This window comes from Microchirus variegatus, assembly GCF_963457635.1.
Source record: "Microchirus variegatus genome assembly, chromosome: 3".
NCBI lineage: Eukaryota > Metazoa > Chordata > Actinopteri > Pleuronectiformes > Soleidae > Microchirus > Microchirus variegatus.
Genome location: NC_139804.1, coordinates 16,644,329 through 16,670,628, shown reverse-complemented (window position 1 = coordinate 16,670,628; position 26,300 = coordinate 16,644,329). Strand labels below are relative to the sequence as shown.

Sequence of the window (26,300 nt, the reverse complement as noted above, 5' to 3'; positions counted from 1 at the left end):
ACATTTTACAGAGGAAAAAAACAATACATGCGCAACTGTTAATATTTGAAAAAACACCGTGGAGGGGGGATGATGCAAAAAAAGAAAATGCTTGAAACAGTTTGGAGGCATGAAATGCTGATGTGGAAAGAGAGGACTCATTGGTTGTTTGGTTCGCCTGCCCTCTCTTCCTCCTCCTCTTCTTCATCCTCTTCATCTAGTGACACCACACCAGAGGAGGCCACGTCAGAGACCCTCCGGCGTAGGTCGTAGTTAGGCGGGAACTCCACCCCGTTTGCCTCCGCCTCCACCTGGCACAAGGTGTTCTCATAGTCCTTGCAGGGGGTGTCGTCGTCCTCGCCTGGTGACAGGTACGTCTCAGAGTAAGACATGGAGTAGCACGGAGAGTCCTGACCCCTGCAGGGCCTAACGCCCCGCCCACCTCCACCCAAGCTGTGGAATACACAGTCCCCCCCACCGGGCCCACTCTGCCCCACTCTCTGCAGTCGGGCCAACAGCTCCTCCCCTCCCTGCAGCGCTGACAGGATCTTTGCGGCAAGCTCGGCGGCGTTGCTGTGGGAGTGGGTGCCACGGTGGCCACCCAGGTCACGCAGCAGTGGGTGGTGCTCGTCCAGGCTGCAGAGGCTGGAGCACAGGGTATCTGGGGAGCCTGCCGTGGGGGACGGCTCTCCACTGCCACCTCCCTCACCACTTCCACTTCCACCCTCGCAGCAGGGACCTCGTAGACTTAGATGCTGGCAAAGATGGCTGTGGATTAGGTCCTTCAAGTATGGAGGATATGAGGGCACATCTAAAGAGAGGGATACAGACTGTAAATGTGAAGTCCAGGAGACAAAGAAAACAATTAAAATGTAGAGTTATGCCTGGTTCATACTTTGTGTCTGTGTGCCCACAGAGGTCCGCTAGGGACCGTGTAACGTACATTTAATCAGCCACCATTTTGCACCAAGCAGAACCTACTTGGCATGAAATCGCAAATGATTTATGATAAGAATAAATGGAGCTGAGGAACAGGGGAAAAAATGCTTAATAGGACCAGCAAGATAATCTAAGTAATTTGATGTAACGTCAAAATAATCTTGGATACGTTTGCTGAAGGTTGAAATCCTACATTGTGTTACTTTTAGCACTGACTTTAAGATGTCTGTCAGACAATATATCCCTACTGGTATGCCGTATTCACCTATATTTTTCTATGTTTATTTTTGTTTCACTTGTTAGATCCCCTTTAGTGATTGTAAAGGAAAAAGAATAAACTAATAAAAAATGTGGTCACCAAAAAACCTGATACAAACCATTGTCCTGCAGAGTGTTATGCTTTATAAAAACCAAACAGTACTAAAGTATTGAAAGTCAAAATCTATAGAGCAGTGATTCTGAAAGTCTGGGTTGGGGGTGAATTTTTTGGGTCCCCAAACAAATTTGCAGAATGTTCCCCTTGTTTTTCAGATTCGGGTGTATACAGTATATTCTGCATAACATACATAAAATAAATATATATTTTTTTATCAAATCAAAACATGGCTGTAAATTAGTCACTACATTATATGCACAAAGGTGCTGTTGTCCCAGTTTCTATTGTGATTTGGGTCACGACAGTTTGTCATCTTTAAAAAGTGGGTCCCTACATAAAATGTTTGGGAAACACTGCTTTGGCAGTAGCATATCACTATATACAATAGCAACATTGCCAGGTAGAGTATTATTGGCTGTACAGGTTAATGGTGGTTCAGTGTAATCAAAGTGAAAGCATTGGTGCACACACACACGCACACACAGGGTCACCCCCTCACAGATCATCCTCACACAGACGATGTCTATGCAGCAAAGGCAATCATATTAAACTTGCAGGAGGGATATCATATTGCGCTGAGGAACAAAAAAAAATGTCGGGAGCGGATGAAAAGTAGGGCACTAGGACAAAGACAGACAGACAGAGAAGGAGGGTTAGGGAGTTTGACAGAAGAGGACAATATGAAAGCAATAAATATGATTTAGCCTCACCTCGGCTATTGTAGTGTGTGTGTACGTGTGTGTACCTGTGCTCTGTGTGCTAGGCTCGTTGGCAGGCAGAAAGTCTTCATCATATGAGTCATCGTTGGACTCGTCACCATCCACAGAGGACCATGCTCTCAGCTTAGCCTCCGCGATGGCGAACTGCTCTGCCACACCTTGGAACACACATGATTGCACATTAGCTACACTCATATATACAGTATGTATATGCAAGCTGTTAGATGGTTGGCATGGTAACAAGTACATGTAGCTCTTTTTGTTTTTTTTTTCGTTGGCAGGTCTGAGTGAGAAGCTGCGAGCACTGAGTAGTGTTGGACATTTCTGTGCAGAGTGACTATTACAGCAAAATGTCAGGAGAAGAATGTCACGGCCATTGATTAATCCTGAAAAATCCTTAAATAAGGGAGAAGTAAAAATAAAGAAGTGGAAATAATGATGTGTAGTTTAAAATCCTTGTCTTGTAAAAAAAAAATAGACGTGCATCCACACTGTTTTGATATATTACCAATCGATGAAGCTCATTGTGATTATGATTTTCTTTTGTGAATTGCCTATTTACTACTACAGTCCCTGGTTGGGCTTTTGTTTGTAAGATACATTATAAAGCTGACAATGTGATGCTATGAAATACGTCATAAAGCACATACACACATAAACCATACAACAATTATAACAAATAAGTTTAGCTAAAAATGAGGACAGCTCTGATTTGATTTGAGATGACATTTAACCTTCAAAGTAAAAGATTTTACATCTGAAATTGATTTGATTTCATAGTGAATTCCATCATTGTCAGCCTCTTACAGAAAAAGCAGATTGTCCAAATGGAGAGCGGTGGTGCAGTATTTCACAGTGCTCTGTGCTTATTGTCGTATCTTAGTTTCGAGAGAGGCAAGATTATTGACACATTGAAACACTAATTTAAAAAACTTTCTGAGAGCGAAGAGACAGAATCATCACATTTACATAGAACAACCCCCTCCTGGTCTAAGCTGTCAGTGAAACCACACGTCTCTGCATGAGCACAGATACTATTGTTGTGAGCTACACTGCTACACAGAACAATACATATACAAGACATGAAACAACTGGATATAATATCCTCTTAAGATTTGAAATGAAATAACTTAAAAAATATAGGGGGGGGGGGGGGTTATTCTGTTTCTTTCTTGTCCTTACACTCGTGTAGTCATACAGTGGTATGCAAAAGTTTGGGCACCCCTGTAAATTTTCATGATTTTCCTTTATAAATCATTGGTTGTTGGAATAAGATATTTCAGTTAAATACATACATGCACACTCTCATGCATGTAAACACACAAAGAGACAACATCAGTGTCCGTGTGTTTGACTGGAGGTGACTCAGCATGTGCCAGAGCTAGTAAACCACAAGGTCCACGACACCAATCACCGGCAATTATCATCAGCAGCTGACTGAGTCCCACTCTCCCTTTCTCCTGCCTGAGTCTCTCTTATCCATCTGTTTTGTATTCCCTCCTATTCATCAACCGCCTTCTTCATGTCATGCTTTTCTTCCAAGCCGCTCTCTTAATAAAATGCTCTATCGACTCACCTAGCTCCCCTCGTACTCACCATTCCTGTTTCTTTTACTGACGAATCCCTCAGCCTTGTCCCTCACTTCTAATTTTGATTTCAATCTCTCTGACTCTCAGTCTCCCCCATCTGAGTCACTCGTCTCTGGTTTTTGTTCAGTATTCATGCGTTGTCTCCCACAGAGAGCGATCGATGGACTAATTCATCTTACACTGTAGCTGATCCCTGAACTCTACTCTGCAAACGCTGGCATGTCTTCTGACAAATGACAAATGCAGTCATGCATGCTGCTCTTTGAAAGACTGGCGCAATTCTTTTAAGCGAGAAAGAAAGAGAGTTTTGACCTGCAGATTCTTTTTAAATCTGTATATCACTGACCTACCTCAACCCAAAAAGGTTGAGCTACACTCAGATCTGTATTGCTGTTCTCTTGTATGTAAGGACCCACTTTTTTGAATTAATCCTTCATTGTGTATTGTTCAAAGCATCAACACATAAATCTTAAAGCGGACCTAGACCAGAAGTTCCAATTAACGTTTTTTTTTAGTGTGTATCTGCATCATTACCTTGTTTACGAAGCCCTGAAGGTTCGAAACAAACAGTTCAGCTCAGCGGGCTCAGCGAGATCTCTGAAAAAACCCGGTCCAGTTATGTAAACAGCATTTCTCCTGAACATTGTGAAGATGCTCACTCTCATGAAAGCATTCCCTGGACCAGCCATTTCTTAATTCAACAAAACTGATGACATATCCACATACTGTATATACAGTACAATGTCATGACGAAGGAGGCACCGATACCAGTATTGGGTGTCAGTCCAACGCTGCCTTTGTGTACTCCTATTGGTTTCTGTAAAAACTGCTGTGATACTGCTGGGCACCACATATGTTCAAGTGAGCTGAGCAGGTATTCGGCAAGAAGCAGTTCACAATGTGTTTCAAGAAGAGGAGGAAAGTAGCTCATTTGATGAAACATCTAAAGAAACAAGACGACGCACAGCAAAGGATTTGCCATGAAATATTAAGTATTATTCATTTCAATCTAATTCTAAATCTGTTCCAATACTAACCTAAAATGTTGTGTTCCGTTACAAACAAGCTCTAAATCAGTGGTTCACAAACTTTTCAGCCATGTACCCTACTCATGTTCACTTAAAAAAATTGCTTGTTTGTTTGTTGAACTATATAAATTAGAGAGGAAATTGTTGAGTGACACATTATGACATCATTTTTTAGTGTAGTTTACAACAAGTTTACCACAAATAAAAACTTGGTTTCAGGATTCACCACAATGTTCTGTATGTGTGTGTGTGTGTGTGTGTCCTCTTAATTATTATTAGACTGACCTGCTAACACACAGACTGAGCCAGATTTTGTTCACACCAAAGAATATTTTCACACATTCGCACATTCTCCCTTATACGTACTAATGTGCTCTCTGACACTGACACAGTGTTACCCACAGTAACACCATCACTGATCTACAAGGGAACAGTTGCCAAAAATAAAAAGGAGCCAGTGCTACTGGCAGGTTCTTGATGGAGAGGTTGAGGTGTTGTGTGTCTCCAACCAACCATATTTTATTGTAACCATATTTGCAAGAGCTGGGTTGGGCCTGACTATGAGCTTGTCCATCATCATACTTGTAATCCTGCACCTAATGAAGGGTATTAGCTGCCAGTCACACAGTGTACATGTCCTATGCATAACCTACTTTACTGACTCTTTGATAGCAGACTCACACATGTTGCAGTAACAATTGGAGACAGATGGGCCTGATGCTTGGTGCTTAGAAGTTAGCATAGCAGTGTCTTGATGGCGAGTTGGTGTCCAACTTTGTTTGGTGCACTTAGTCCAATGAAAATATTGGCAATGTGGACTGAGTTGTCTGAAAGCTCTATTTGGATGGTTTAACGCATAACTAAACATAACTAAAATGTTCTGAGGATAACTCCGCCCCAATGCCTGATTTAGACAAATGAGAACTGAGTTAGGTAGAGGAGGGGGGGGAGGGAGAGTCAGAAATATTGCAGGGTGCAGGGTTCTGGTGGTTAAATCTGACCCTGACGACAAAGCGACAGCTCAGGCATTTATAAAACGAGGAGGAGTCTGCGACAACAATCCTTACAGTGATTCGACAATGATATATAATGATGTATCAGTGAAGCAAGAGTGGACTAAAAAAGCCAATGACCAGAGAGGCAGTTATTTGTCACGACCAGAGGCGCAGCTTGTGAACAGGCAAGGCAGGCAACTGCTTGGGGCCCCGAGCCGATAGGGGGCCCCCGACACTCGGAACCTGAGGGCTGTTTTAACTGAAATGTGCAGTGACCAGCCGCCTCCCTGTCCCCCTTAAACAACAATGGGCCATTCGCAATGACATCTCAGTAGGAAACCTCCCTAAAGGGGCCCCACCTCACTTTAACCTCTGTGAAGTTATCATTCTGCAAGTTGGAAAATGAAGAGGATTATTTGCAGTGTACATATCTTTTTTACTCAGTTTATATATGTTTTTTCAGTTATTTACAGTATTTTATTGTTCTATATATTTATATTGGCACATACTTTTTAATTACAAGGTTTTCCCATGTTATTTCATTCATTTTGAAAAAAAATATATTTTGAAGTCATACATTTTTCATTGGACTCAGACTCTAGAATCACCTCTTATCCTAAATGTATATTTAATTTATTAAACAGAGGGGTTTGGTGTATTTAGCGACAGCACTGCCGAAAGCCTGCAAGTGTGAGCCAAATTTCAGTTCAGTGACTGTGTCAGACAAAGTCTGACACAGTCACTGAACTGAACATAGCCAGTACTGAACTGAACATAGCCAGTACTTCCCGGCTATGCAGGAAGTACTGAATGATTTTGTGAATGTCCCCCAATCCATCCATTTTCTAGTGTCGCAAGGGGGGCTGTGCCAATGTCAGCTGACACTGTTGGCGAGAGGCGGGATACACCCTGGACAGTTCACCAGTCCATTGCAGGGCCTCATATAGAGACAAACAACCATTCACTCTCACACCTACGATCAATTTAGAGTGACCTATTCCCCTATTGCATGTTTTTAGACTGTGGGAGGAAGATCCCAGAGAGAATCCCCACACACACATGCAACATGCAAACTCCATGCAGAAAGACCCTTGTTCGATTCTGTGAACAAATCTTAAATTAAATGATTCTAATGATACAGTACACCAAAAACAACTTCTTTGCTCGTTCGTCGAGAATACAGATTCAAGGCACTTCTGCATTAACTTCTCTTTATTAAAGGTCCATCATATGATGTATAAGGCCAGGTTCAAAGAAACTTGTATCAAAAGGCTACCCATGGTGTAAAAGGACTTCAGTCTTTAAACAATGCACTGATTGTTTCATCTTCCAAATCTGAAAAATCACTTTAGGTTCTCTGAACTTTAACATTCAAACAAATTTGTCTTGAGAGCCAGAGAAAACTTAAATGGATCTTGTAGGAAAAGTCATGTAAATATTGAGAAAGAAAGGCGGACAAGAGGAGGCACAGAGGAAAAGCGCTCAGTCACTATGGCTATGGCCAGGAGCGAAGCCTTACTGTGCAAATTAACCTTGAGAGTCTGCATTGCAGGGGGTGAGCAAGTGAGCAGGGGAGAGGCATCAGGAGGGCCAGGATGAAAATGAAAGAATAAAAGATAACGGAAAGAGACAGAAGACTGAGGGGTGTGAATGGGAAAGAGGAGGGAAATGCAGAGAGCAGGAATGGAAATAGCAGAAATGCAAAAGTTGAAGTAAGTGGGTGAAAACAGAGGAGATGGTGGAGTACTAATTCTAAGATATTTTAAGATATGTTCACTTTATCTCTGCATTATACAACTTTTTCCAACTGGAAAATTAATTTTGTGAACAGCTCACTTTCCCACACCAAAGTCCATAGAGAAAGTCAGTGGTTTTAGCTGACAGGGACACAGGCGCTGCTGGTCTTCTGCTGCCTTGTTTGGTAAGTTTGTCACATAAATAAATCAGAACGAAGGATTTGTAAAAGCAAAGTCACAAAATAACACTTTTGAACATATTTAAAGGAGGAAACTAGTGGAGTGAAGTGGATCAACAACTCCTATGTGCTGTGGCGTAAACTCATGTAGGAAGGTGACACAATAACAGACATAACTATAAGATAGGCATAGATTTAGTTGATGATATATTTACATCATGCATAGATGATTATACCTACTTGGCAACAAAACCGATTTTCAAATCAGAGGTAAATAAATCACAATTTATTTCTATTTCCAAAATTGCAGGAGTATAATTTTACATTACAGTCTCCAACTGTTTTTCATCTTAAAAGGCATCATTTAGTTCATCATTGTGGAATCTTTTATAATCACCAGTATTGATTGCAATTGACCTAATACAGTTTTAAATATTTACGCTTTTGTTAGGATGTTTTTTTTAAAATTTAATATACTTACCATCATCCCTGCTGAACATTCACCATTGATTTGTATATTAACACGAGGCCTTTGTCATAGTTGTGGTTATGAAAAGGCTAAAGGACATTAGGACATTACAATATTTGTGTAACAAACAAATTCTACACATGGCACCAGAATAATAATAATAATAATAACATTATATAGGTCTTACCAGCAGCGAATCGTGCCTCCTGTTCTCCCTCAGTAAGATCAGAATAAGAATTGAAGTCTGATTCCAGGGCTGCTGGAGTGTCTATCGGCTTACACCAGCCTTTCCACTCAATCAGGTGGGCCACTCTGCCCTGCGCCATTGCTGTGGGCTTTGTCACATGGTCTTTCACTACCTGGGAAATACCTACAAGGCAAACATTAAAGGTTACGCCACAGCATAGCTTCATAGGATCACACATTGTTCATTGTGTGCTATGTGTCATCTCCATTTGGTGTTGACAGTCTTGTGAGACAAGGTGTATTTGTCCCCTGTTCTTTTCATCTTCATATTGATGACTTGTCCAAACAGTTGAATGGCTGTAACACTGGATGCACCATCATATAGATGTACCCTGTAGTTATAGCACGGTGCTGGTCTCAAGCAGCTCTTGCCTGTTTGTTCTGTGTGTAGCAGCTACATTTGACATTAAATACACCAATAAAAGTGCTGTGATGTTCTGTCACACCAAAAAGGCTCAGGCAATGAGATTTCCAGTGTTAAAGTCAGTACGAAATGATTGGGATGTCTGTAACAGAGTAAACTTGGACTTATCATCGCTGACAAATTGACTGATGATAAATCTATGTATACAGCATTTTCAGTTGAAATAATATCCTTGCATTCAGATTCTCATGATACAGATTACCATGCAGATGCATGAGAAGTGTTCTGATAATGTGAAGAGTTGTCTTTTATTGCATTTTGTACATCTTGCTCACTGTTGCCAAGTTACAAAAATAAATTTAGTACGCAGAGACGACGGGTGGCATATAATGAGCCTACAGAATCTGGTGCAGCACCATGTGAATTGTTTGTGTCAGTATGAGTCAATACTTTTCAAGCTGTTTTAAGGAATCTTCTATCCAATGCATCAGGTATTGATATTTTCAGCTTCGAACTCATTCCACTTACAAGCCAAATTCCTGTCCACTAGCTCACTTTTAGCTCAGATTTTAGTAAGTATTTAGTAAGTAATTCATCAGTCTATAATAAAATTGCATAATGCTTGCAGGTAAAGTGCATTAAAGAAGCTTGTGTGTTAAATGTTGCACTCACCATGCAGGGAAGATCGTGCTAATGCAGCAATCTCTTGAATGGTAAGAGCTCTTCTTGATTTTGGTAACATTTCAACAGTGTCGTCAGCATTCACCTGCAATGACAAGAGTGAGAAAAGTGTGATCCTTTGGATAAAAGGGGCTCAACTCAGCAGCGTGATCTACTTTCTGACTATACATTTTTTTTGGTTCTTTTTCAGACACTAATCAGAGTTTTTACACAAATATAGTTTGCATGCCAGCAATGAATGCATTGCAAGCCCACATAGCTATTCACACACACGCACACACACACACACACACACACACACACACACACACACACACACACACACACACACACACACACACACACACACACACACACACACACACACACACACACACACACCACTCAAGGACAAATGAGCAATAAACCGTATCATTGCACCATATTGTATACAAAAACACTGGACACATTTATCTATTTATTTTTGTACTTTGTTACTATATTTATGTTGTGTGGACACTCGGTTGCTGCTAAAATGTCGCTGTACATTGTGCAATGACAATAAAAGTATTCTGATTCTGATTGATTAAACAATGCTGTATCCCCAATCTTAACTATAACCAGATAATGCCTAACCCTTTAACCTAATCATAATTCAAATCTTAGCCCTACACTTAAACAGGTCCTCAAACATTTGGTTCTGTCTCATTCTGGGCATCGTTGTTGATCTCCACCTGTTTTATTGTACACTCATTGAAAGTGTCTCAACATGTAACTGTAACAACAGCCAGCAAACTGTTGGGATCACTACTGTTATATACACAGAATCACAACCAAGAAACATGATCACCGTCACAAGAGGCATCCACTCACTTCCTCATTTAAACTGCTTCCATCTGGACAATGATACTGTCCCTCTCTCTTTACTAAGCTGTCAGGTTTTTAAACACACAGAATAATAATGATAAAATAAAGCACACATTTTGGTATTTGCACATCATATGTACACATGTGGACAGAGCTCTGGGATAGCAAAAGCTGTGAATGAAAAGTTTTTTGTTTTTGTTTTTTAAAGTCAGAATGTATTATGTAATAAAACCTCTTGAAAGAAAAAGTGATGGAGCTTGTCCAAATGAACAGATAGGTCATTTCCTAGCAGTGAGTTGGCAGAACCAGACAGTGACAGGGCTAGAGTTGGATAAACTCTGTCTGCACACTGTAAGTCGAACCACAGAGGGAGTATCAGGTGTTGACTATAGTTCCTTTATCCACTAACCTTTTTTTTTTTTTTTTAGCCCTACCTGGACTTACGTGGGAAACATACACGTCAACAGCAAAGGCCACATGCTGCACTCATGCTCTTGTTGTTGTTACCTAATATGGGTCAACACACATGGCTGACTGAGCCCTTTAATGACAGCTTCAGGCAGACAAGTACATCTCACCTGGTGGTACAGATTGTTTCCAGTCGTATGGCCGCAAGCACCTCAGCAACATGCAAGGGTTCATTTGGGAGCAGCACTAGATTTACACAAGTGAATTGAAACCTAAAAAAATGAGTAAACCTGATAGTTTTTAGATTGATGAATCATTCTCAAGTAGTATAGATGTAGTCGTCAAGATTGCGTAAAAAATAGCTGGTCTTTGATTCTCAACCTCAGATTATTTGGTAATTTTTGTTGTTGTTGAATTAACTTCTGGATTTTTTTGTGGATGCTTTATTGTGTTTTAAGTCTGTTTCAGCCTTTCTGCATGGAGTTTGCATGTTCTCCCTGTGTGTGCGTGGGTTTTCACTGGGTTCTCTGGCTTCCTACCACAGTCCAAAAACATGCAATATGGGGAATAGGTACATTGGACACTCCAAATTGACCGTAGGTGTGAGAGTGTGGGTGAATGGTTATTTGTCTCTATATGTGGCCCTGGTGGAGGTGAACTGTCCAGGGTGTACGCCGCCTGTCACCCTAACTCGGCTGAGATAAGCATAGTACCCCCTGCGACCCTCCTGTGGAGGATAAAGCGGTAGATAATGGATGGATGGATGTTAAAAATAACATGTTATAAAATCTTAAAAAAAGCTACTACATTATGTTCAAATTTTTTCTTGTCATTTTTAAGAAATGCATCCCCACGTTGAGAGTTTGATAAACGTAGAGCAAAAGTCTAATTCTCCCTTAGATCACTTAATTTACATTTTGATGAGGTTTGAGGACAGCATATAATTCAGAAATGCCCAACATGTTACCCTATCCCAACTTTAAATCTTCCCAATGTTTCACTGATGAGGTCACCCTGACCTTGTTCTTTCAATTCCACTACAGTCTTTAAGACGTGCCCTGCAGGAGAGAAGAGAGAAGGGGGATCCTGAACTGGTGACGACATCAGCAGCCACTGCAAACTGTGATGATGATAATCCTCTTGTGCTGCAGAGCAGCTCACAGATCAGAGGGAGGATAATATGGGGGAGACATACGAGGAACATTTCAGTGATGTATAGTGTTGGTCTTCTATTAAAAACCAGATGTCAGGCAGGTAATGTAGTTCCACCCACGGCTGAATGTGTTTCATTTCTTGTCAAATGGTCGCCCAGAGAATTCACTGCGTAGTGTGGAAGGATTTTATACATCTTCGGGGCTACCCAACCTTAAAACGTCTCACTCTGCTCGCTGCCTCGTCTACGCTTGATATTTCTTATCCTATAGTGACAGCAATGGTATTTTAGCGACATGTATAAGAACACAGCTCGTAAAGATAACTTGACATTCCTGCAGTTTGGAGGTGGAAAAATTGAAGAATTCGTATATCACTATGAGTTTTTAAAAACCACGGCCCAAATCTGTATCACACATCAGCACTAGCTGTTGACTCTGCTCCTTCATCTCTCATCACCTCCCTCCTCTGCTTCTCTACTACCCTACTGAACAACAGAGGAAGACAGGAAGAAATTGAATGTGTCCACTGAAGCATATCTTGTTACTACACAATAACATGCATGCAGTGTATACAGACACACATGCTAATCCATATGCATTGATTATCTCAAACATAAAACCTAATTTAAGATTCCTCCTAACATTAAAGGGACTATATGCAAAAAAAAAAGTAATATAATACGATAATAAACAAACTGGTTAAAATACTGGCTATGTTAGATAACATCGGTGCATACAGTATATTCATGTATACTTTACATTTTCAACAACTTCAGCGACCTGCAACTATGGGTCATACATGCAGAACATTACCAAATCAAAAAAGTCTCACTACCCCTCTCAAACCTATGTCAACCAGAGGAGTAACATTTAGGGCTTGCTGTAGAGACACAGTATCGTCAGTATAGACCAAGTTGTAAAAAGTATATGCCAATGTGGATACTTTTCTCCTGGATGGAGAGAAACAAAGATTCAGCCAGGGTTATATTACGTCTCCTCTGCTGTTGCTGTTGCCTGTTGCTCAAACAAGAAATGACCCTATGATTATTAAAAAGTAGTAGAGCAGTTTTGGTTCAGTGCACATTTCTTTGCGTTTTGGGTAACATAAATTCCCTTATGACAGAACTCCCTTCAACACCTGTAGTCTACGTATTCTCACACAAAGCTTGTTGTCTTGTTGAGACAAACAGCCACAAACTGAGCAGAAAAAAATATGGCTACCATCTGGGACACAAGGAAAAACTGATTTTAGCCTCTTTTAAAACAAGCTCACCGAATAAAATCTATGCCAGCTTAATCTCTGAGGACTGAGAGGCTGTGTTTCATAATGGATCACTTAGGCTCTGCTAATCATCGCCTGGCTCTCTCACTGCAACACATCACATTCACACCCAGATGGTGCACAATGATGTACAGTGTAATGAAGGCAAGGTGGAATCATCATCATCATCATCATCATCATCATCACTCTCATCATCATTTGCAAGACAGTTATAGGATCTGCAGCCCTAATTTAAAAAAAATACACATGCAGGATTTTCCCCTAAAATGAGAATTCACATTTTTTGTTTGAACCAGTCTGAATCAACCAGAGGCATGAAGGCTCACTCTCGCTGTAAATATGGCTGCCAGTGGTGACACAAGTTAGCCATTTAATAAACGGCTCAGCTAATACATTTTAAGGCTTCTTAAAGCGGAACTAGACCGGAAGTTCCTATTATCGCTGTTTTTTTGGTGTGTATCTGCGTCATTACCTTGTTTATGAAGCCTGACGGTTCGAAACAAACAGTTCAGCCATTGCTGAGAACGTTGTGTTTTATTGTAATCTCGGGGCTCAACGAATTCACTGAAAATCCCGTAATAGTTACGTAAGCAGCGGTTCTCCTGAACAACCGATCATCCTGCTCCGGGCGGTAGTCCGGGCACATCCGGTTGAGTACATTGAACCGCAGAAGAAGAATAACGTCCGTTGTGGAGGTGTTTCACGAGCAACAGTGTCTTCTGACTCTGGGTCTGACTCCGGTTTAAAGTCATAAAAGGGACTGCGGCGGGGAGTCGTGACGAAGCTATTTTTAAACACTGTTAAAACAATGTTTTGATAATGAGGAGCAGTGCATCCGCCGTTCCAGAGGGGGGCGCTGCGCTTCTGAGAACGGATGTGCTGGATAGTACTGGCCAATCACAAGACTCTGTCTTCTGGGGGTGAAAGTTCACTCTGAAATCTCGCACCAGAAAAATACCGTCAGAAAAGAGGATTTCTATCGGCTAGTTCACAGCAACTAGGAGGTTTTTGACCATAAAAACAAGTTAATGTATGTAAGTAGACCTCCATAACTAACATATATGTGAAACAGGACCACTCTATGTGAGCTTTAAGTTTACATTATGCCTCTGTAAGCTGGCTTTTTTTAAATTAACTACAAGCACACTCACCGACACCAAAGTCCATAGACAAAATCTGTGTTTTTAGATAATGGATTTACAGGAATCACTGGTCTCCTGATGTCTCGTTTGACTTATTTCACTTGGGTAAACACATATAAAGGATTTCAAAAACCAAAGTCACAAAATAACATATTTGAACGTACTGGTGGAGGCAGTAGTGAATCAACAACTCCTGTGTGCCTTGATGTAAAATTATTGCTTTTCTCTACGGACTTTGTTGCAGGGAGTGAGCGATTTACAGAGCAAACGAGACTATATTTTACAGTCAGAGAAGCGTGTTTATCAGCAAAATGAAGCAGCAGACACATTCTAAACATACTGTGGACTTAAGTGGGCACAGATTTTACTGTGCACGTACTGTGTCTCAGCACCTCAAGCAACCACACAATTTAAAAAAAAAATCCAAATTATCACTTTAACGCATAATGTTAAGAAGTCTAAAATATTAATGGTCTGGTGAACATAGACACTGGAGAGTGTGATGATGAATGTTAGTGTTACAGAAAACCAACAGTCATTTTTCAACTGCAAAACACATGCCTGTTGCTTTGTTGGTTCTGTGAGTTCCCCATCTCTTAACACACCAACCCACACCTCACACACATTCTTGCTTTTTCCTTACTGCTGATACCACTCTCCCACTAACATGGGCGTCACAGATGATAATCTTTCAGCACCAAATTCAATTCCAGTTCTTGCATCACCCTGAAAGATACAGTATAAAGGAAAACAATTAGAGTGTGTATCACATTTGCAAATGCTCAGTGTGTCAGTTTTCAATTGTGAATACAGACAAATCACAAGTGATTCCCTCATTAATAAAATAATGTGACCCTCTGTAGTTAAGGTTTTTATGTTGGTGGGGGTGAGGTTCTGAAGTGTAAATTATCAGATCAACCTGTCTCACACCATCACCAGTATTCAATAACAGGCCTCTCACTCACATCGCATTCACACCCAGATGGTGCACGATGATGTACAGTGTAACAGAGAAAAGGTGGACTCACCATCATTATAATCAACAGCACAGGCAATATTTGTTGTAAAAGGGGTAGTTCAGCTGTTTTTGACACAATCTGTCATATGCCTGATGTATGGATGATAACAAGGCTGTTCCTTGGGACACAAGGTAAGATAGATTTTAGCCACTTAACACCTCACAAAGTCTATGCCTGCTCACGTCAACAAAATGTATGTTTGCAGCTTTATCTCACCATTACAGTGGTTTGTAAACCACCCAGCCACCCACACCATAGAAAAACAATCTGGTTTTTTTACATGCATGGGGGCTGCATGTACACAGTTTGTGTCCTGAACCATTAAAAAAAAAAAAACAAAGCTGAAAAAAGACACATTTGAACTTTCTGCTGGAAAATTTCAGTGATGTTCCAGTGACATGCAGAAACCACAATTGAGAAAACCGAACCATCAATCTAAGTAGAGGTGTGAATCTTTTAGAATAGAACAATTTACTACCAAAAAATACATGTATTTAAACTGAACTTGCACAAGTATCCTGGGTATAACCAGAAAACATTATGTAAAGGTATGACATATGAAAACTAAAAAAAAAAAAAGAACCACATCTTGTAAAAAGGCTGCCTACAAAGCAAAAGGTTTAAATCCCACTTTGACAACATGAGGTCTTCTTGAAGTGTCAGTGCGAAAGCTTTAAAGCCTTTGGTTGTCTTTGTAGTGGCACCACCTAAAAGCCATTAAAGTAATTTATTTTTTATGGAATTCTTTCTAAATCAGGGCTCTAACAGGCTGTCAGTATGGGAGCAGGCTCTTGTTTTAGTCCACCTGTCTTTGCCGTACAGAATCTTAATGAACTTGTCATAAATGGTGATAAAACTGGGAGAAAGGAAAAAGTTGTGTGCAGAGTACTTTTGAATTAACCAACAGTTAGGTAGCAAGTGCAAATCACACAGACGAGTGGATCTGAGCATGTCTGCAGGGACTAACCGATCAGTGACCACACCTCAAGAGAAAGACTTTATGTCTGAGTTTGGTCAAAGACAAGAAGCATTACACATCATGTGTCACCATGATTCCATTTAAAAAGCCTTATCAAAGACAAATTATTCTGAATGACTTGCGAATAATTGGAAACCAACAGGTTAAAAAAATTGAGACAGAACTGCAGAGATGCCAGTTCTAACATTAAAGACGTGGATGGCTCCCTTAATAAGGCAATTATTAAAACAAGAAGAGGAGAAAATAATGTTCTGCTTCATTTCAGACTGTCATCTCTGTTTAGGCGAATCTGCAGGGTGACCAACTAGGTTATGGTACACAGGGTTGCTTGTAGCCTCAAATAAATGTAGCTCACATCAGGTGAAGTGATATAGAGAACATCTCAAAATTCAACAGTGAGAATAGACCTCTGTAGAGAGGGCATCCTATTTCCTAGAACATGGAACCAGTAATGGACCTTGGGATGGGCTGCAAAAACGGAGCATAAAGCTTTATTTCTGGAAGACTGAATACACAGGGTGTCAGGGTAGTTCGATTAGCTTTGCTAATTGTTATTAACTATAAAAAACTCAGAGAGAAAGAGAGGGAAGAAGAGAAAGAGAGATAAATTAGGGGCACCTGACTGAAGTCCAGTGCGCCCAAAGGTGCTGCCTGAATCAGTCTGCGCACCAAGCAGGTCCGCGTGTTCCCCAAAAGCGCGAGGTCAGACAGGGAGCTTGGAGCACTCCAGTCCACGCGCAACGAACCGTCAATCGCCACTGTCAGGAGGAAGAGAGCCACAAGAAGGTAACAGCAAGAGAACAAATCGTAAAACTAAAAGAAAAGTAGCCCCGTAGCCTGTTCTTGCTTCAAAATACGCAAAACCAATTACTTTAATGGTGTGACATCGCTTTCGACTTCAAAGGCATATTTTGAGGTGTGGTTATATGAGGTATTGACAAAACAGCCATTGAGCATGAGGCTCAGTTAATAAAATCTATGGCTGTATTAGGGCTGGGCAATATGGCCTAAAAATAAAATCCCCGATTTATTTATAAAAAAATATTTTTTTTTTCTAAGACAAAATAATTATTCATATGATGTACTATGTGTAAATGCATGACGTTTTACACAAACAGTGTTTCAGTGTCAGGTAATTAAAATATTTGAAAAACGTCCATGACGGTAGCACAGACTCTGTGTTTGTGTCACAGTCTCTGGACTAAAATACAGCGACAGCGTGATGCCAGTCGCAGACCAGACTACTGTGTTAAATATTGAGATTTTAGACATTTCCCTGATAATTGTCGGAGATTAACCCACGTTTTTGGGATCGTTAAATATCTTAAATTATCTAAAGTTCGGCACTGTTCGGCTTGATCCTACATACAGCCGTAGCTTGCCGTTTGCAATCAGCGGTGCTGTCCCTGTGCTACTTAAATAAAGTTTGCAGCGTGCAGTCACTTGTTCCATGTCTATCGCCGCAAACCCAAACCAGTTCCAAATCACTGAAGACACTAGTCCTTTCTTGGGAACACAATTCTCACACTCGTTTGCGGTAGCAATGTCGTCGCTGTGTGTGCATCCATGTGCATGTCCGGAGGGGAAACAAGTACGGGGGGGGGGGGGGTTCTGCACGGAAGCCAATGAGGGCAAAAGGTGCACCGTAGTAAGACGAGAAAATAATCAATGTTTTTATTTTTAAAATCGTCTGGAACAAAAAACTCGAATTAATCCATAAAATCGATATATCGCCCAGGCCTAGGCTCGACAACATCTTAAGAATATGCTGCTTTATCTTGCCAATAGACTTGAAGCGTGTAAATCACACGCCCTCCCACTCCGAAGTCCATACAGAAAATCTATTAATTTAGATTAATCAGGGCAGACAGGAGTTGTTGATCCACTACTGCCTCCATCAGTAAATTCAAATGTATATATTTTGTTAATTTGGTGTTATTGGCAAAAACTTACCAAACGAGGCAGCACTTTTTTTTTATTTTTACTGTTTTTATTTTATTTAACGTCATTCTGTACAACACTGGTCAACCTTGGTTGTTCTCAAATGTGCTCCATAAATAAACTTTGAGTTGAGTTGAGCAGTAAAGCAGCAGCTCCTGTGTCTCCAACAGCCAAAAATGCACATTTTCTGTATAGACTTTAGTGAGGGAGAATGAGCAAACTTCAGTTGCCTGACAGGAAAGGTTGTTTGACCACTAGATGAAAAGGAAGACATATACTTAAGATTGAACTCAAACTACAGAGTCATTATTTGATTTAAGGTGGCACAAATGTTATTATTTATTTGCAGTGAGAGTGCGGGTCTGTGTCTAAAATTGGTTTTCAGAGCAGGGTTCAGGGGTGGGCATAGTGCTCTCAGCACTGATGAAATGTCAGTACCTCATAAAACCACACATCAAAAAAACTAAAATGTTTTTTTGGGCTAATCATTAGTGCATGTTGTCATAGTTGCAATCCCCATGCCAACCCATGCTTCAGGGAGACTGAGCTGTGATGACCGTATAAGTGAATGTAGCTAATGCTGCTTTATCTCACTTCACTTTCCACAAAAATGTAAGAATACCTCCAGATAAATGGCTTTGACCAGTCACTTTCCTCTTTTCTTGTAAAGCTCAGAATCAGAATTAAAAATAAATTAAAATGTTTTAAAACATGTTGTATAAAATAGCCTACTCTCTTACTGTCATCATGTTTTTTTTTTTTATTATTTTTTGTTTTGTAAAGTGTACTTGAGTGTCCAAAAGGTGGTTATAAATAAAATACACTATTATTGTGATGACTATATTATACAGTATACCATCTAGCCGTTATCTCTATTATGACTACAGGAACTTTTCACTGCAGCACACTCTAAAGGCTACATGGAGTGAGATAACATGAGAGCACAGGCGCAGAGTACTCGCTTCCATGCACTTTAAAGCCATGCCAGGTCATGCAGGTGAGGCTCTGGCAGCCACCTTAGCCTGTTTATCATATTTCATGATGTTAGTTCTGCTGCAGAGGGAAGAGTACATGAAGAGCACAGAATCAGGGACATGCCTGTGACAGCAGATAGCAGTTTCATCCCTCTGTTGTTGAATACACGTTTTTATAACACGAATAACACATCTAAAGCTGAGAAACCAGCATGAGAGCAAATGCCACCAAATGTCTCCTCCGGAATCTGCAGTTCAGTCTAACCTTTAAAACAGCTGCACTCCATCACCTATAACAGCTGCTGCTAATAAAACCCGCTGTGTGGATGGATAGATGATAGATGGATAGATGGAGATGGATAGATGATAGATGATAGATGGATAGATGGATAGATGGATAGATGGATAGGTGAGGTTAAAGATACACTGTGTAACTTTTGTTAAGACTTGTTCTTGTTGTTGAGATGCTATTTTTCTGCCTCTGTTTGGTCTCGGTCAGAGGTCATCTTACATTACTTGTGTGCTCTGTCCTTCAACTGAAAAAAGGCTCTGTCAAGCAGTACTAACAGACCTGACTCAGGGAGTGTTTGTGTGTAGACAGCAGCAGAGGAGGGGCATGCAGGGACAATCTGCTGAATGACCAGGTGCTTTTGAGCAGTATATAGAATTCACTTCTGAAACTTGTCTCACTTTACTAACACAATGAAACAAATTCAAACGGCATTGTCTGAATACATTTGACAATTGTTTGAATGTTATTGACATTCGCTTATATTTAAAAGTTACACACTACAGCTTTAAAGATGAATGTTCATGTGGAATATTGTCTATAGCTATAAAAAAAAAACATCCATCCATCCATTATCTACATAAATTACAAAAATAATTTGATCGTTTAATAAAAATAAACATAAAAAGTAATACTTTGAAAATGGACAGTATTGTTGAGATTCAATTAAGTATAGGACGTTCTACTTTATACAATTTAATTGCACTTTGTAAAACAGGTTTCTCACAGATATACTTTGTAGACGTCTTCGTAAATGTCTTCCCAAGGGAAGCAGTTCAAACTGAGAGTGCGATGGATGAGACCGATCACTTGTTATGTCAAGAGCTTTCTGTTTGATACTCACTTTATACCTGTCACTCAGCTGCATCTGTGCTTTCTCTATGCTGTGTCTGGACAGAGTCACTTTACACTTGACCTCCAACTGTACATAACAAGACTCCATGTTAAAAGAGATAATGCCTTGTACCAGATTGTTGGAAACTCACTATAGACGTCAACCAATGCTGATCTTTAGAAACCAGTGGAGATGGTGAACAGTATATGATGCCACTATTTTAGCTGGTTTTGTATTTTTTTTCCTACATTTGTTTAATAATAATAAAAATGTACATATTAAACAGAAAAGTAATCAGAACGAAATTGTATCACATATACTTTTGGAAGAAGTGTGAACCCACGGTTGGAATTTCTTTGAAGAAAATTGGCAAATTGCCTCTTAAGTCAAGGCATATGATTGTATATTATTTATTTTTTTCTATTTATTATTTTATATCACTGCTATTATATATCACTTCTATTAGAGTTTTTGTAATTGGCATTGTATTTCATAGTGTGAATGTGCATAAACAAAATATATTATTATCTATTATTTTCTTGTTCTATTATATTTCTCCTGTACTCTGGGTTATACACTGTATATCTTTCTTTATGGAGGGCAATATTTTTGTCCAATTTACTTTTTCTTCCATCATTATATTTAATAACAGATATGATCCTCTACTGTAATACCAGTTATTTGAATGCATTTCATTAATGTATTTATTTTCACACTTTGTCTTATATATTTGTGTGTTTTGTCTTAACTAACTGAAAAGAAAGATTCTTCTTTAGCTGTCTCAAGTTATTACTATTATTGTGTATTGCCCTCATTACCTGACTACGGAAGCGTATTGCATCCACTTGAAAAAAAAAAAAAAAAATCCTGTTTTTCTCACTAATTAATTTTCGGTTTGATTTTTTGAATATTTTTTTTTCTGTTTTTCTGACTAATATTTTTTTCCCTTTTTTTCTGTCTAATTATTTTCCTGTTTTTTGGAGTAATTTTTTTCTGTTTTTCGGAGTAATTTTTTTTTCTGTTTTTCGTGCAAATCTTTTTTCCCTGTTTTTCAGAGTAATTTTTTTTCTGAATTATCGAGAACTCTCGCGAGAACCTCCAACCTGCAAGTGACTCCCATACACCCATGGATATACATCCATGCATACACATATGGTGACTCCTTCCCGCACATACATGCCTCATAAATGATCTACCGTAGCGGGTCAATTAAAACAACCGCAAAGTCCTCAGGTGCCTGCGTAAAGTCGACAAACTAATGATAATACCATCTATGTGACTTAAAGACAGGACTATCTCCCAGTGTCTTAAACCCAGATCAAAGTAAAACTTGATTAAACTAAACAAGCCATCCATGTTGTTATAAATCGAACTCTCAATAAAGGAGTGAATGTGTTTATTATTTCAAATGCTCTCTAACCTCAGAAAAAAATTTGCACGAAAAACAGAAAAAAAATTACTCCGAAAAACAGAAAAAAAATTACTACGAAAAACAGGAAAATAATTAGACAGAAAAACAGGGGAAAAAAATATTAGTCAGAAAAACAGAAAAAAGATTATTCAAAAAATCAAACCGAAAATTAATTAGTGAGAAAAACAGGATTTTTTTTTTTTTTCAAGTGAATGCAATACGCTTCCGTACCTGACACATCTTTACAGATTCTGAGAAGAAAATAGGCCACTGCCTCTAAAGCCTTGATTTAAGGTATAGATAGATAGATACTTTATTCAACTCACAGAGAAAAATGTATAGCAAGGGATGACAGAATTGTGGTAGTTCATTGCATAAGATCATTTCTTTTGCCATATGGTGTTTGGCTGTAAATTACCATTATAATTTATGGTCAATTGCTTTGACTGTTTTTTTGCGTGTGTGTTTTACTGTTGCATTTTGAAATAAACAAAAGGTTTGGTCTTAAATTCAGATTTTTTTGGATGGAAGGATGGATGGATGGACAGAACATTTCAGCACTTGTACAGCACCCTCGTCCTGCTCACTCTGCCCTGCACACCATAGACACAAGCTCACGCTCGCCACTGTCTTCATCTCACATTTGCCAAAAAACAACAACAACAACAACAAACAGATTAAGATGGTGAGGCCTCTAAATGTCAGTGCCTGGCTCCTCTTTCCACCCCCCCAATGCAGGGAATTGTTTCTGGTTACTGTCCGTGAAGAGGAAAACAATTGTCTCAATCAGTTTATCTCCCAACACCCACCCGGGTCAAAGTCATGGCGTTTAGCGCGCCTGCAGCGGCTCAAGTTGCCAACCAGCAGAATTCAATATGTGCCAATTTAATTGGCTATGATGAGATCAGGTGCCTGCGGGTGTACTGTATCACTGCATCACTGAATGTGCTGCTCACCCTGCTCAATCAAAGCATTGTTAAGAGGAGTGAGGGATGTACTGTACGCAACACACACACACACACACACACACACACACACACACACACACTATGTCATTTGAGCTTGCAGTGGCATGTGCAGCCCGTTGTTTTGTTCTGGATGGATTGTCATGTAAAATGTCAGCACCTGATTGTCATGAAAACACTCACAGGCTGCCAGTGGCGGTAGGTGAATTATAATTTTTCTTTCTTTGGGTGGAGGGGGGGGGGGGCAATCGGCAAGTCAGTTTTTCACATGGGCTTTATAACCACTTAGCCCATGAAAGAGGAGGCAGGGAAAACAAAACACGGCACTCGTCTGAGGGCAACCAGCCAGTACTTCCTGTGTAATGCCTTCCTCTGTCTTTCGTTTGCTGCTTTATGGCTTATGGAGACGTTTGGCTGGTCGGGTCAGAGTTCTATAAGCCGAAGCTTTTCTTCTATGAAATGGCAAATTTTGAAACGAGAGAAAGGTGTTTCTGCTTCTTTTTCCATGATGAAACCGGAAATTAAGCGCTGGTAAAGTTAGCACAATTTACATCAAATCGAGTGGAAGCATTTCCTTTTCTGCCGGCATCAGGCCATGTCCGCTTGCGATCTCCCATTCCCGTACATATCATCCGAGTACGCATCAGTGCCTATGACAAAATCATGTTGGGGCAAGCCCACCCATACAAATTAATTGTAGGGTCCAAAATTTGAAAAAAATGATCTCAACATGTAAGTCTTTGAGAGCGCCTGGGGCACTTATACGGTCAATCTGACTGGAATCATCCCAAGGGGGCAGGGCTACTGTTTTTTTGTTGTTGTTGTTTTTTGGAAAGTGACACTCTGCTGGCTGCTGAATGTCACAGCGATTGGACAATAATATTAAGACTTGCACCTGCAAAGTAAACTTTGTGCACTATCCCCCACTATGTGCCAACCACCCCTGCAAGCTGCCCAAACCTGACTCCTACATACATCTGTTTTACTGTTCCATGTACTCAATTCATCTCTGGAATTTCATGGCTAATATCAAAATAATATATGTACTTTGAACATAAGATGTAAAACATTGTTTTTAATATATTGATTTTGAGTGGCAAAGAGTGATGGGCCAATATTGTTGCTTATTGGGATTTTTAAAAAGCATTTCTATTACAAATTACAAATAAAAAAATGTATAATTTATGAGTGACTTGCAAATCTTGTCTAATTGACCATTGATTTTTTTTTGTGTGTCACAATGGGGATCTACATCTTTCCTCGTGACTTATTACAACCTTATCAAATTAATTATTTTGATCAAAAGGATTGCACTTGTTTTGTTTTTTAAATCCATCAAATCTATTTAAATCTATACCTGTAGTAAATATTACTATTATTATCCATTGCCGTCATTACTTGATACATCTTTACAGTTATGGATTATTTTGTTTTCAATCATATCAAATAAAACCACAGTCTACACTCCACCTGGACCTGCACATGCAGCCTCCTCCTCTCTGTCTGTCTGTGTCTGACAGTGACTGCCTACTGAGCAGATTCATTCACTGCGACACACACACTGATCCCTACAGCCTCATACTGTAGATGTGAAAGTCGACTGCGTACATTCTCTCTGGAGCTACAAGTCACTGCTGTGCAGCCCGTGATTTTTTTACAGCAGTGCGCTGTAGTCACAGCAGAAGTACCGTTTAAGTGGCACGTGGTCACGATCACATGATGGACAAACACGTTATGCGATCACATCTCTTTTTTTTTTTTACTGCAACCCCTGCAGATGTGGTGGTTCTCTAGGGGGTGTACAGAGTCATCATCTATCTGTGGTTTATTTATTAATTTGTCTTTTGTTCTTTAATTCTTAATGATGCTAATCTTCATTCCTCTGTCTGTGACACTCCAAAGTGTCTCCTCTTCCCTCATGGAAAACAAGCGATGGCGTCATTTTAGTTTCAGTTATTATATGTGACATTGGTTTTTCTTAGATATGGAGAGAGAGAGAGAGAGAGAGGGAGAGCGTCCTTACTGTATAGGTCTTGTTGTCGTGGAAACTGCAGATAGAGACCTCTCTCTCTCTCTCTCTCTCTCTCTCTCTCCATCTATCTATCTATCTATCTATCTATCTATCTATCTATCTATCTATCTATCTATCTATCTATCTATCTATCTATCTCCCAGAGTGACTTATGACCGAATCAACACAATTAAAACCAGCAACGGCGAGATGACCCCCCCCCACACACACACACACACACATTCGTGATATCACACTGAACTCATGTCCGTTAATTTTTTTACAGCCCAACCATAGCATTATCACACACACACACACACAGACGCGGATTTTCAGATGGAGAGTCAAACAGGTGGCTGTTATCGACGCGCTCTGGGCACACGCGCTTGAAAGGTCCGCGCAAAGGTGTGATTGTTGCTCCTTTATTGGGGGACTTTGGCATGTGATGTAATTATGCAAAAGAAGCACACGCCAAAATCAAATCGAATGGCTGAAGCGACGGATTACACAAGCAATTAGAGGCGGAGGAGACGCGAGGCGAGTGTAAACGTGAGGCGTGTTTGTGTATGCGTATCTATGTATGTGCGTGTGTTTGTGTGTATGCGTGTGTGTGTGTGTCTGAGAGAGAGAGAGAGAGAGAGGGGGGGGGGGCACAGCGGCAGTGAAATCACAGTGGATCATGACGACATTTGTGATATTTTCATCGCATGAAAACAGGTTGATTTGAGTGAGAGATTTGGGTGGATGGATGGATGGATGGATGATAGATAACAGATGGATGGATGGATGATTGATAGATGGATGGATGGATGCATATACGTGTATAACGTGTGGAGTCACGCGCCACAGCTCGACGTCTCGTCGTCAGTGGAGCGGATGGTACATAAACCTACGGTAAAGGTGTAAACAACCGTGAGGCAACAGGAAGCTTGTTTCTTGGCAACAAGCTGCAACTGCTGCATCTGTGTGTGTGTGTGTGTGTGTGTGTGTGTGTGTGTGTGTGTGTGTGTGTGTGTGTGTGTCCAAACGGAGCCCGACTAATATGAATATGAGCCTAAACGCCAAAAGGAGTTCTCACAATTAAAAACATACCCCCATTGGAAGCATGTGCGCGGCCGCGTTGGGATAAGAATACGAGCAGAACCTAAAAAGCGTGTCCTACCTTGAAACTAAACTGGCTGAGGGCGCTCAGAACCATCGTGTCCTTCCTTATCTTAGTCGTATCCTCGTTACTAATGTAAACGCCGTTTAGCAGCGCATCCTTCACTGTTGCCTCTGCTCTCTGTCTGTGGCTGCTGCCAGAAAAGGAAAAAAAGAAACAGCTCCTTGCAACTCTCGAAGCATCGCGATGTTTAGTTTAGCCACTTGGCTCATTCCCACCACGCACCCATGCAAACACACACTCTGCAGTCTTTAAACTGTTCATTTTTTTCTTTATTAGGCGCAGCTTTGTTGTTAATATGTGCGTAAATATGACTCAGCCAGTTAGGTTAGGTGTCTCACATTCTCGCATCACACACACCTTTCTGTCTGCACTCAACATGCTGTGCGTATAACATGGGTATGTATATATATAAGCTCCTGCACACGCGAAAGGCTGCATAAATTAAAAATAAATGAATAATAATAATAATTTTAAAAAAAAGCGAAAACAAACCAGAATTCCCCCAGCGTGCTTTATATGAAATAAATAACAAAAACAACAACTCTTACCAACTGGCGCTTTGGAGCTGATGCAGCCCAT

General features: G+C 40.2%; 1 protein-coding gene across 1 annotated transcript; it reads right to left on the bottom strand.

Annotated features, from left to right (window-relative positions):
- Nucleotides 1-137: 137 nt before the first annotated feature.
- On the bottom strand, nucleotides 138-26,300 carry fam131ab (family with sequence similarity 131 member Ab; the record flags this gene model as incomplete). The annotated part of the gene is made up of 6 exons (XM_083887198.1): nucleotides 138-790; nucleotides 2,040-2,171; nucleotides 8,197-8,379; nucleotides 9,292-9,385; nucleotides 16,749-16,888; nucleotides 26,270-26,300. 6 exons carry the CDS (start codon nucleotides 26,298-26,300, stop codon nucleotides 138-140), a joined length of 1,233 nt encoding a protein of 410 aa, XP_083743324.1.